The following is a 14,302-nucleotide window of genomic DNA, read 5'->3' on the forward strand; positions in this document are numbered from 1 at the left end:
GCTAAGGAGAAAAAAACACGGTTGGGGTTAGAAAACAAACAAAAGAACTCAACAAAAACTCTTGCTGCATACGAACCTTATCGTTTCCCACGGCAGTCCAAGACTAATGGCATCAAGCCACCCCTCCCGTCCCCTGATACCGTGAACATTTTTTCCTTTGTTGCCTTTGTTGTAGGACCGTGGTCACATGACCCCTTGTTACATGACATGTATGTGCATGTAAGTTTCATACTTTCAAAACGTGAAACTGTCACACCGAGACAGGGCAAAGCTAGCCATTTCCAGTTTTGCTGCGGTTGCTGCAGATACTGGGTTTGCACATACCGTCAAACATGAAGTGTGCCTTTTTTCGTTTATTTTCACTGACAATAGGAAGCAGTCCTGCTTGATCGTCTCTCTAATACGAACTGAGTGACTTTCTGACAGTGTTGAACTGTGCATGTGTGTCCTGCAGCTTTCCTTCTGTTCCCACAGTTTTCACTGTTCTGTATGTTTTCCTTCCATTGTGCTATTGAAAATATAAAACATTATTTTATGGTATCTGTTTTAAAAAAAATACTTGTGACCTACCCTATTTTGAATTTTGACTCCAGCAATTTTGAAATAGCAGAAGGGTTTTTTTCCCAACGTATCTATGTGAAAGCAAGACATCTGAATGGAATGATGATGAAAGTTTCCGATGAGCAAGGATGCAGAAATCCGAGCAGAGTGAAATGGGTACGTTGAGAGGCATTATCGGACGGAGGAATGGTCGAGCTGACGGGCTGCAGCTCTGACCGTTCAATAAAACCTGGAGAGCTCACCGCGCTGTGCTTCCTGGCAGGGCACCGAAGAAGATCCGCTCCTGTTGGATCCATGCAGGTCGAACAGGAGGATTAATGGAGTAGTAGATCTGTTTCTGCTCCGATTTGACCCAAACTGCAGCACAGTAGAGTACAGACAGCCTGAAAATAAAGTCCCATGTCCCTCTAAATACGTTAAATGACCCTTTAAATGTCACTATATGAGCTCATTGGTAAAAGAGTTTCACATTTATGGTTTAATGGTTCTTATCAGGAACCTTTATCACACCTCCATCTGTGTCTGTGTCAGTTTTTGGGCCATTCGCTACTGGATGTCCAGGATTATATCTGAGATCAAATGTGAATTTGAAAAAATTCTTATAATTTTATCAATATTAATAATTATCTCTGATAATCCCTAATTAAAAAGCTGCTTCAGCTCGCAGACAACAACCCCAGCGTAGCACCAGAAATGCCAGCGAGATTATATATCTCATCCGGTCTGGGGAACGATCTTGGGATCCCCCAGGAGGAGCTGGAAAATGTTGCTGGACATCTGGGCTAACTTGCTCAACCTGCTACCACCACGACCCGACCTTCGATAAGTGGAAGAAAATGTAACATAATCAGTTATAATTTGCCAAATTTCAGTGTTTCTTCAAATGCGATGAAAACACAAGCAACAAAGCCCAAAGGGGACATTTAGTTACTGATGGCTCTTTATGTCCTGAAACTTCCACGGGTGCAACATGAAAACAGATCCAAAACGGACCCAAGAACAGTTATGTCACATTCAGACCACACAATATTTGTTTGAGGCTATTAAACCAAGCATGACAAATGTTCTCAGCAGACCAGAAGATCTGCAGCATTAGAAGATCCTGAACAGACCCAGACAGAGAGAAAACATTGTATTTCATGACACTCTATCCATAAAAGGATCTCAGAGGTTTACATACTAACATGGGACCATATCTAGACCTGACCTAACTCAGATGCTGGATCCTGGCTCAGTTTCTCTGAACCACTTGAACTGTTAAAGATGTCTAGTTTCATTGACATCAGTGTCATTAATGTAACATCACCTTAGTTGGTTAGTTGGTGTGCGTGTGTTGCTTAATGTGCTAAAAACCCCCGAAAAAAACAGCTCTTTATCCTGGATTCTACTATAATGTCTGTTTTTCATTCTACGGAGCAGATTGTTTGTCGGATGTTTTATTGTGTTTAAAGAGAAAGCTGCAACATGTGTCACCACACAGTTAGCATGATTACCATGTTTGGAAATAATGTTGAGCGAGGGCGTTAATTCGGCAGCAACGCGGATTCTCTGACGTGAGTTGCAGTGAGGTGGGGGAAGGAAAGGGGGTGGGGGTGGAGGGGAGGGGAGGTTTCTACATCCCGAGGCGAGGTATGGTGATTCATGCTGATGTGATTTGCGCTGCTTTTATTCATGCTGCAGAAGGAAAATCGGGGCAGGATCGAATCTAACCGGCGCCCACTCACTTCATTATGCGCCTGTTTTCTTTTTTGTTGTTGTTGTTGTTGTTGTTGTTGCTCAGCTCTTTAGCTCCAATCTGCAGCTTTTCCACTCTGCTTCAGCGGATCCAAACTAATGTGCGGCAAGTTCGAGAGAACTGTCCCCGATGTTAAATTTGCCCTCTAGCGAGATACGAAGTTGGTACGCTACCAACAGAGACACACAGAATACAGCAGCTCAAAGAAAAGAGACTGACTCTGTTTAGGAGGATTAGCTGAGGCTGTGAATGTTCTTTGTGATGTTCAAACACTCTGAAATCCAACGTTTGGATTTAAGAATTGTGTTTCAAATACATTACATTCATCTTGGTCTAAATGAGGAAACCGATTATAACTCTTTTTGTTTTCTTAGAACTTATTTAGACTTTTCAAAGTCAACTTGACATTACAAATATTTGATATATTTGTAAATTCTTGGAATTTGAAAAAAACGGTGACATAGATGCAATTTAAGATTTATAATCAAGCACAGTAATTATCTTCTTTGTGGGGAAAATAAAAACATGTCAAACAGAGGTAATTATTGAAAACATAATATTTTATGTCTTTGTGTCTAAAGATGTCAAGATTTATTTACACCGTGTTGCAACTTGCCGGATGTTTTATTTAAAAGTGTTTCTTTTAAATAACCAGAAATATGGACATAATGTTTCTCTCAAAACATATTTGCTGATTTTGGTGGTACATTAACATAACGTATAAAGTTGGATGAAGATTTAGGGTTTTAGAACTGTGACAATAAAGTTTTTTTTGTCAGAGCAACTGAATCATTTGGGCGTTGGGTTGTTTTTACAGTTTACACCTAAAAGAAAATCCCAAATTTATTGAGTAACAGCTCCACAAATGTATGTCCAAAATGTACGTGCGGACTGAGACGCAACTGTAGAAATCAGATGGGATTTGCGTTACAAACCACCTCAAAATGTTTTTTTGATCCAATTTGCAAAAATCGTATTTCATGTTCATAAAATATTGTATAGCATAATGAAGTTGAACCATTTTTTTTTCTTTAATAACATCTTTAAGGAAAGTTCAGCGGTGCAGTCACACTTTCTACCACATTTCCCCTTCCTTTTGTTTGAATCTCTGAGCTGAACTAAATTCTTGTTACTGGACCCTTTGGACTAGTGTCATATAAAATCTGAAAATAATTTCAAGTTTTCCTATTTTAAAAAAGTAGTATAAATAATCATTTTAATAATGTAAAAGATGTAAAGGATTACTATTATGGTTTTAAGATTTACTTTATGATTTTGCATTTAAATAACCATTTTAATTATAAAGACGCTTATCAGGTATTGGTATATCAGGTGAGATACCGCCATACATGATCATTTAAATGTATAAAACAGCCTTTTGTTTAGCTTTTCTTAACTAAGTGTTCATTACTATAATCATGACAACGAATGTCCTCTATTTCAACTCAAACCCCAGATTTTTCCCTGCACTTGTCCAAGTTGTTTTGTGTGGTTTAATGTTTGACAAGGACAGAAGCTGTGTGTTTGGACTCTAATTACAATTGAATGAATTGATTGAGATGATTTTTTTTTCCCCACTGTAGAGGGAAGCATCAATCAGGGAAGATGTTGAACTCTCCTGAATCAAGACACAGAACCTGAAATGTCTTCTCACATGTGCATGGATTAGAAAAAAAATAAACATTTAAACATCTCAATTTCACAACAGTATGTTCTCGCACTTTTTTTTAAACACACTTTTCAAAATATGGCTAAACATGTGTTGGTACTTAGTATATTACACACGGATTAGAAAAAAAATAAACATTTAAACATCTCAATTTCACAACAGTATGTTCTCGCACTTTTTTTTAAACACACTTTTCAAAATATGGCTAAACATGTGTTGGTACTTAGTATATTACACACACACCCTTCCATTTTCGAGGGTAACTGTTTGTCTTGCATCTTATATTAATTTCTGAAAATATGGGCTTTGTATTTTTGCAGGAAGTGCCGGGACTCCGGTCATCTTTAATGAGAATGGAGATGCTCCCGGACGCTACGACATCTTCCAGTATCAGATCAACAACAGGTCGACAGCAGAGTACAAGGTCATTGGACACTGGACCAATCAGCTGTTTCTCGACGTAAGGGACACTAACCTGTAGGAGGTTTGACAAGAAGGTGTATATGAGCACAAGGCAGTATGTTTTTCCATTCTGACCTGAGTTCAATTTTGATTGATGGGAGACTTTATTTTAAAATAGGATAAAGGTTGTTCTTTTTAACATGTTTAAATTACATTTTTAAATTTCAATCTACTTTTGTTGAGCAAACCTAAAGAATATGGAAATGTGTTGATTGGAAACGTTTACTCCCAGCTGTGGAAACAGCAGTGTGAAAAAATATTAAAGTCCTTCTCCAAGAGTTAATTAAATTACTTCATAAAAAAAGAAAATATTTTTGTTTAAAAAAACAACAACCTGTAATGCCTCCATGTGGCTTCAGTGTAATTTTTCTTCTTTGGCTTCAGTCAGTATTTGGAGCTCTATGAATATTCAACATAGAGTCTGCCTTTATTTCCACCCACCTCTGCAGCTCGACTGCAGCTTAAGATATGGACAGCAAATTGATTGGATTGGTTCCTTGGATTTGTGATGTATGAAACCCTGGCTGTCTGAATCTGTGGTCTTTAAGACATAATTGCGCTGACATGGTATTGACTGCTTAGTTTACTCATGATATATCTTGTACTATACAACACCACAAAGAAATGTTAACAAGGTTAAAAATCCGATTTTCCTCCGAGGGGGGTCTTTAACTCAAGGTCCACTCACTTGCTTGTTTTAGAACTTGAAACTGTGTCACATGATCTCTAGAGTTTGACTGAAAACAGAGTTCATAACGTTCCATGTTTCTAGGACTTGTTGTTCTCATTCTTTATCATGGAAACAGCAGTTCAACAAACCTATCTCAAGTCAAAGTCCCTTTTGAAAAGCTTGCGAACAAACTGGTAAGTAGATGTTGAACATATGTGCATTCATATCTGATCCCTGCAGCAGTGATTTGCCCTCCACCAAACGGAAGCACAACAGCAGGAGAGAAGAATATTTTGCTAAGCAAAAAAAAAAAGCCAGTAAGGACAGTTTTCTTTTCTCCGGGAGCTGCCCCCTGCTAGTCAAGCACCACGTTGTCAATGAACGCATTCTGCCATTGTTTTTTAATCATAGAGTACTTTAAACACACACTGTGGAATAACTCAATTTCCCCCAACTTTAACACTTTATAAATCCATATTGTTTCTGTGTGGGGGTTATATGGACACCTGGGATTTCAGCCAGTCCACTGACGGAGGAAACAAAATCAAGCTGTGGATTTAAAACCTGTTGCTGTGCGTGTTTGCAGTCAGTGTCACCTATGGTTTCAGTTTGTTTCACCATTAAGTCTAAAGAGCCTAAAGCATCACAACCACTGATATGGTTACCTGCAGCTTAATATATATTAAACTTGGATTTAGGGTGGAGGTTGAACTATGATGCACTGGGCTGTTTGCTCATTTTCTTAAATATAAGGTAAATGTTGACCAAGCTGGTTCCTCCTCCCTCCCCTCAGATGGAGGTCCTGCAGTGGACCACTGGCGACCCCTCCCTTCCGTCCTCGGTGTGCAGCCTGCCTTGTCGCACCGGCGAAAGGAAGAAGGTGGTGAAGGGCGTCCCGTGCTGCTGGCACTGCGAGCGCTGCGAGGGATACCACTTCCAGGCCAGCGAGTTCACCTGCGAGCTCTGCCCCTATGAAAAGAGACCCGACCAGAACCGCACTGGCTGCCAGCGAATCCCCATCATCAAGCTGGAGTGGCACTCACCCTGGGCACTGGTTCCCGTCTTCATCTCCGTCCTGGGTATCATCGCGACGACCTTCGTCATCGTCACCTTCGTCCGCTACAACGACACACCCATCGTGCGTGCTTCGGGTCGGGAAATGAGCTACGTCCTGCTGACAGGCATCTTCCTGTGTTACATCATAACCTTCCCCATGATCGCCGCGCCCGATGTTGTCGTCTGCTCCTTCCGACGCATCTTCCTGGGCCTTGGAATGTGCTTCAGCAACGCCGCGCTGCTCACCAAAACCAACCGCATCCACCGCATCTTTGAGCAGGGCAAGAAGGCAGTGACGGCACCGCGCTTCATCTCGCCGGCTTCCCAACTGGTCATCACCTTCTCCCTCATCTCAGTTCAGCTGCTCGGTGTCCTTGTGTGGTTTGCTGCCGACCCGCCGCACACCTTTGTGGATTACGGTGAGCAGCGCACGCAGGATCCTGAGAATGCTCGCGGAGTCCTCAAGTGTGACATCTCCGACCTGTCGCTCATCTGCTCCTTGGGATACAGCATCCTCTTGATGGTCACATGCACTGTTTACGCTATTAAGACGCGCGGAGTGCCAGAGACCTTCAACGAGGCCAAGCCCATTGGATTTACCATGTACACGACCTGCATCATCTGGCTCGCCTTCATCCCCATCTTCTTCGGCACGGCACAGTCCGCGGAGCGGGTGAGTGCACTTGTACCATGAATAATGCACGGCCATGTTTATGTGATGTTTAGCCACAGTTTATAAATGGAAACACAATCTGTCAGCAGCTTTTACATTCTGCATGCTTTTGGATGACAGATGACATCATGTTGAATTCCAGCAAGGATGCTAAAGCTGATGGAATTTCTCAGATCAGGCAATCTCAAATTGGCTATTTCATTGACTTTTTTAGACTCCCTCACTCTCTTCCAATATGTGTTGTGTCTAACACTCAACAAAGTATCCTGATATAGAGAAGTAGTAGTAAATGTTAGTTAGTTGTTGGGATGTAAACTTTTAGCCAGCCAATTTCACTGTGTGAATATGGGTCTGGCTGTCCTCCCTGGAGAAGTGGTTTGCAATCGTTCTATCCTACTGGGTGTAGACTTCTGATTCATTTTTACCAATCAGCGTGCCACCGCTGTAACTACCTACAACCTGTGTCCACCAAAGCGTTTCTTACCCGAGTACAGCATATTTTTTAAATTGTTTTAAAAAACACCAGCAGCTTGACGAGGTTCAGCGCTGAATGTTCGACAATTTGTTCCAGTCAGTAAGAATTGAAACATGTTAACGCGCTCGTCACTGTCACTACTCGTGCTATCCCAGTAAAAGGAGGGGTGGGACAAACGCGGTTTACCACTGACACTGGTCGCTAATTGGTTCTGAGTTCCAGACTGTATTTACAGTGAAGAAAACTGAAGCTGTGATCGACAGTCGGTGCAGCCAGGCTAGTCAACTTCCCCAAATCCAATAAAAAAGCATCATCTAAACTGCATATGTCAGCCATTACATATCATCCAGGACTGGTTTTACTCGGTGGATGTTCCAGCCATGATGTAACCAATAACATCGTGAGCTAGTGATATACTTAGTCTTGGTATTGGAAATAGTTTAAAGGTATTCCTAGTTGTATTGAACATACTTCATTACGCATCTTACTTTAGAGCAGATAGACACAGTTCAATTCATTATTTACTTTTTATCCATTCCTTACTGAGCAGGCAACAAACAATGACACAGCTATGCAAACACTTTGGTTACCAGATTTCTTGCAGGGTAAAATGCAATGCTTCAATAATGAGGACAGGATGTTAAAGTGCTGTGTGAATAGCCACCAGAGCTAAGAGTTAGCCTGTAATAGGTCATTATCTGTGCTGCTTGTGTAAACTCGAAACTACAGAGGCTCGTTTTCGGCCTCTACACATGTTAAATACAGAAGGTGATTTGTTTGAGTCAGGATTGTCTCTACAAACCAGATTTACCATCCTGCTCTGATGGACTGATTGATTAATTTCTGATCACCACAGGCACAGCCCAGTCTGTGCTGCAGCCTCTCGACACAAAACTAATTAGAGCAGAATTAAATTTAGCACATTCAGACAACAGTTTTTGGGTTGAGTTTGCTGTAAGCGAGTCTGCCAGATGGAGGATTTTGCTCATTATCGTGTCTGTGGGGAGATCTGGAGGACAGGATGAGCGATTCACTGAGACTTCCTCTAAATATAGTTTATCAGTCTTATTCTGCTGCTACTGTTTTAGTTGTTGAGAATATGAAGAATTGCTTTAGATCGAATGACTAAGATTTAACCCAGCAAAACTCACCATCACTGGTTATAACCTGCACTAACAATAGTGGAAGCCGTGGTAATTGAATTTCAACCTAAAACCAATAAGCCGGATCCTGAAGATTTCTGTCTACCGCCAAAGTTGCAAGCACCATTCCTTAAAAGTCATGTTAAAGGGAAGTTAAAATGTATTGTTAATATCTATTATTGAAATGCCAAAAAAGAAATATTTTCACCCTCTTCAGCCTTAAAGCCTTTGATCAGGTGGGCTATTGAAAGCAGAACCAGCAGAGCAAAGCAAGATTTTGAAATTCTCCACTGTAGGAACGTATAGAACACTGTAGGAACAATAACAATTGTATGATGAAATATAACCCTTGACTGTAAACATTTTGGAATTATATGTAAGATTATGAAATTATAAACATTGTCCAAAACTGAGCGTGACAGTTCACTCGTCTGGACTTTGGAAACAACAGCTGACAAAACAAATCTAAACTCAGTTTTTTTGACAAAGCTTTTAGCAAACACAGCATGTTGAGTAGGACTGTTTGATACAGTCTAAATCTCGAGAACAAGTGAGAAACTGGAGCTTAAGTTTGGACTCTTTTGTCAATTGCTGTTTCAAAGGTCAAAAATGAACATAAAAGAGTTATACTACCACCATATTCAACCACCCATTACCCTTGAACTTCCAATACTTTGGTCTCATGTAATGAGAGCCAGTTCCATTTACTGATGAAGGCCATGTGACTCTGCTTAAAGCTAAAAAAAAAAAAAAAATAGAGAGTGAACCAGGTGTACCAACAGGAATGTGCAGATTTCGTCTGATAGACGGACACCGCTTGCTAACAGCCGTATCAGTTTTACTGTGGGTATTTTTATCCATAGAAACAACTGATGCAGCAGATTCAAACTGAACATTCAGACATGCTGAGATGAAGATTACATCCCCCGTCCCCAAAAAGATGAAGGTGTCACATCAATCATCCGCCAGTTTCTCCCTTTCTGAGGTTTCAGAGAACAGCAATTTGAAGATAGACACAACTTATTCTGCAACAAATGTGCAGACAAATTGCTGCCACAAAAATAACACATTTTACTATACAGAGAAAAATGTATTTCATGTTTTTCTGTAATCACACAGCAGACGGACAGACACGCAATCACCCAAACACCTCAGGCTATATCATCCATTATTCAATAAACACTGTTGTGCCCACTGTTCAACTCTTTATTAACCAGTCCTGCTTGCTGTAAACATGCAAATTATGTGTTGGGCTTCATAAAATCAGACCAGCTAAATCAATAAACTCTTCTATGTCAAGCAAACCTTCACAATTTAAATCCAGTTCTGCTTATGTTCTTGCCTGAGGTGATTTATTCAGTGAAACAACACAATCCTGTTTTAGAACCTTTGTATGGCAATAACGGATGATGGTTACGATGTCACAAAGTAAAAAGAAGTTGATATTTCCTGAATTGAAGAATAAACTGAGTTAGAAAGAAGTACTGAAAGAACATAGGACCTTATTTTTGTACCAACACAAAGGTGGTCGAAGCGCTTCCACCAGCTCAAACCTGGTTTAAGTGCAGTGCAGCCGACCGAGGGCTTTTTATTTTAATTTTAAGTGGGCAAGAGTGCACATGAACAGTCCTATCCAAAATCACACAAAGATGTTGGATGTAGTTCATCCCAAAACTTAAAAGAATTTTTTTTTAAATGCAGTTAATTATATCAAAATTAAGATGGCTCTCTGTCTATTGAATTGGATGTGAATCAGGCAGTTGGCACATGTCATGATGCGGTAGACAATCTCAGCCATAAGATATAATGTATAATATAATGAACTACAAATGAACTGCAATTAAATTGCGCATAGAAACATCTACTCATCTAGTTCAATAATCTACCAGCTGTGAAAGGTCACAGAGTGTGACATTGCTTCATCGACACATGACAGGTTCAAAGGGGCAATTTACACACAGTACCTTAGGTCATTTAATTAATCACTGAAAAGTAAATTGCACACACTCAAAGCTCCCAATTAAAGCAATTTATTAAAAATGACGTTTTGAAGCACATTGCTCTTCATCAGTGTTGTTAATAAATGAATTGCATCTTGAGCTTTGAGTGTGTGTAATTTACTTCTGCTCACTCCTTAACATTGTTCCAGCACCTTCTTTGTAAGCGTGTTCTTTGTTCACATTTAATTAAAGATAAAATAGCAAATAAAGTTTTGAGTCCCTTCGTCTCATCATTAAACCACTTCCTACACTGGGCAGTGGTTCTCATAATAACAGGGGACGAGGCATTAATTATATTAGTTACCTCTTCTCAAGCCAATTAAACATCATCAGCCCGTGAAAACTGACTCATAGTACCATAAATTAGGTGATTATGAGCCTGAAACTTCCAGACAAGTTTGTCAGTTTTTTTCTTCATAAAGTTGGATGGTGGTGCCAGTCTGCCCCTTTTTCAGCCATTATCAAATTGACAACATGCTGCACCGGAATCACTGAGAAGTTGAAATCATTGAGATAAAGTGCTCCAAGAAGTTGAGATTTGGGTTTAGTCATAATCACTGAAGACAGTTGAAGCATGTTTAGAAAGTTACAAAGGAAATGCAAAAACGGAAAGGGGCTGTTGAAATGTAAAAGCTAAATTAAGATGTCAAAGTTTTGGCTAAAATTCCAGCACTGAAAGCAGTATTTTTCCAAGAACAGGCTTTTTAGTTCAACTGTGAGGAAGCGCTCTTTATGAATGTCACAGAAGAGAAAAAAAATGCACTGAAACACAAACAGCCGATGAAGCTGAAGCTCAGTTTGTTTACAAGCAGAAATGAAAAGGTAAGCAAAGGTAGGAGTCATCCTTAAAGCTATATGTCAACATTCAGAAGACTGCAGTCAGGGTCACAAATACACATGAGGTCAGAAGTCAGCCAGCTCATTTAGTGAAGGATCAGTGATGTCTGATTGACTGTAAGTTTGGCCTTTCTGTTGCAGTAACACCCGCTCTTAAAGGTTGAAGCTGCTCAGTGAGCCGCTGACAAAATCTGGAACTCCAGCAATCAGAGTGAACTGAACATAACTGGAAGAAATGATCCAAACACCAAACAAAATGGCCAGTTATTTTTTTTGCAGAAGCAGTGTGTTTTTCATTGTGTGGAAAATGGGATTTTAGTTATTTTTCTTGAGATACTCTTGCTATTTTATTCTACCCACTAGTACTCCACCTGGGAAAAACTCTCCCAGAAAATCCACACTTTTTAGGCTCTCTATTAATTTATTCAGAAACATTTTTACTTTCCTCTCGGTATCCAGAACTCTTTGTCTCTGTGCCGCAATCCTCCAGATTTCTTATTGTTTGCATCGGTCAACAGAAAAGTTGAACTCCAACTTTCCACTTTTGGAAATTAATTTCCTCCTCATCATCAGCGACTTCAGTCGAGAAGTTAAAAACAGTATAAATTTCTCGACTGGGTCTTCCACACAGGTTACTGCTCTCTATTCTACATGCAGTGATACATGTGTTCATGCATACATGCATCACTGCTTTCTTCAGTGATAGATGGATGTCGACTTCAAGACCGAACTTGGAAAAAAAATAATGAATTAGGTCTGATCCGAGTGTCTGAGGGTAATTCGAGATTGATGTTGAGGCGAGCATTTCTTCTCTTTGATCACATCAAGCTCTAACAATGCAGGTTTCGTAATTTCATGCCTCTGGGCTGCTGAGCTCTCCCTCGTGCCGAAGTCTCACCTTTTAACTCATTGAGATTGTTATTCGTATTAAATAGGTTATTGATTTCCGCAGATGCAGTCATTTACCTCGGCTTGCCCCGGATTTACTACTATGAACTGCTCAATGGTCCTGTCAGTGATAGAAAGCATGGATAGTTACACCTTTATTCTCGAATGCATTCGTATGCCCTGTTTGAGGTACCTAACCCTTTTCACTCTGGTGAAACGCAGCTCACTGCCATTTTTAGAAAAGAGGTTTAATAACATCAGTGTTCATAAGGCTGTGATTTAAAGTTCCTTTATGGCAGAAGTAGAAATGTGAATTATATCACTACGGCCTGGAAACAAGTCCAATCTGCACTTGTGAATCAAATACATTTAGGGACTTCAGAGATAGATTTTACATACAAAGTATATAATTTGAATTTTTGATAAAAAAAATAAAATAATAATACCTCCACCTTTGTTTTATAAAACAAGCAAAACAAGCATTTTTTTTTTTTTTCCATTTCTTGGCTTAGAGTAGTTTCGAGGAAACCAGAAGAGAATCCAGTCAGTAACTATGTGTATATACAGTTGTATATATACAATGTATAAAATGGTGAATTGCCATACAGATGAAATATAACGTTAATATATATATAACGTATATATAACGTTACTTGTCAAATTTGTAGCCTTTGAATAGAGCCAGGCTTGTTGTCTCCAACTGTTTCCACTGCTGTTATATGTTAGGTTAAGCAAATCCACTGTTGGTTGTGGCTTCACATACTAATAAACAACATAATAAAAGGAAAGTATATAATGTGCAGTGTAATTACCCAACACATCACAACATAGGTTATTTGAATATGTTATTAAAAACCCGAAATGTTGGTGGGGCTGACAATTACAGAGCAGAGACATGCAGCTCCATGATGGGACATCTGCAAAAGAAAGAACATAAACTACGCGAGCAAGGGAACTGAATGGAGACAACAGACAATAAGCAAAAACTATGTGAGAGAAGGGAGAGAAAAAGCATGAAGTTAATGAGATTTAATGATGAGATATGACTTATAGAGAGTGAAAGAGTGAAAGAGTGAGAGGAAAGAAGCTCAGGGCATCATGAGGTCCCCCAGCAGCCTCGGCCTATAACAGCATAACTAAGGGTTGGTTCAGGTCTACCCGAGCCAGCCCTAACTATAGGCTTTATCAAAAAGGAACGTTTTGAGTCTAATCTTAAAGCTAGAGAGGGTTTCTGCCCCTCGAACACAAACTGGGAGCTGGTTGGTTCCACAGGAGAGGAGCCTGAAAACTGAAGGCTCTGCCTCCCATTCTACTTCTGTAAACTCTAGGAACCACAAGTAGACCAGTGTACTGAGAGCGAAGTGCTCTGCTAAGATTATATGATTCTATAATATATCTAAGATATATGATGGAGCCTGGTCATGTAGGGCTTTGTAAGTCATCAAGATAATGTTTAATTATATTCTTGATTTCACAGGAAGCCAGTGAAGAGAAGCTAAAACTGGATAAATATGATATCTTGCTAAATCCCGTCAGTACTCTTGCTGCAGCATTTTGGATCAACTGCAAGGTTTTTAATGAGTAATTTGGACATCCTAACAACAAGGAATTACAATAATCCAACCTGGAAGTAACAAATGCAAGATTTAGCTTGTCTGCATCACACTAAGGCAGGATCTTCCTGATTTTATTAATATTACGTAGATGAAAGAAGGCAGTCCTGGAGACTTGCTTGTCTGGAAGAGTCGTTGTTGACATGAACAAACTGAAATCTATCTGACAAGTATGATTTGAACCAGTCTAATGCAGTTCCTTTGATCCTCATAACATCTTCTAATCTCTGTAATACAATCGTGTGATCAATCGTATCAAAAGCAGCGCTGAGGTCCAGAAGAACAAGTACAGAGATGAGTCCATTATCTGAGGCTAATAAAAGGTCGTTAGTAACTTTCACCAGTGCTGTTTCTGTGCTATGATGAACTCTAAAACCTGACTGAAAATCTTCAAACAGATCATTCCTTTGTAAATGATCACAACATTAACTTGCAACAACTTTTTCAAGGATTTTAGAAATAAACAGCAGGTTGGAAATTGGTCCATTGGTAGTTTCCTAAAACAGCTGATCAGGAGTCGG

The 14,302-nt window shown here is 39.8% G+C and overlaps 1 protein-coding gene across 1 annotated transcript in view; it reads left to right on the forward strand.

The window, feature by feature from the left end:
* The window catches only part of LOC138206115 (metabotropic glutamate receptor 8-like), a 163,584-nt gene that overhangs the window by 135,263 nt on the left and 14,019 nt on the right, over positions 1–14,302 (forward strand). The window contains exons 8-9 of the mRNA XM_069162617.1: positions 4,286–4,425; positions 5,891–6,826. Of these exons, the coding sequence (XP_069018718.1) occupies positions 4,286–4,425; positions 5,891–6,826 (1,076 nt within the window). The remainder of the gene's footprint in view (positions 1–4,285; positions 4,426–5,890; positions 6,827–14,302) is intronic.

This window comes from Embiotoca jacksoni, unplaced genomic scaffold (assembly GCF_022577435.1).
Source record: "Embiotoca jacksoni isolate LCO1_2020_lvr unplaced genomic scaffold, fEmbJac1.0.p SCAF_3, whole genome shotgun sequence".
Taxonomy (NCBI): Eukaryota; Metazoa; Chordata; class Actinopteri; family Embiotocidae; genus Embiotoca; species Embiotoca jacksoni.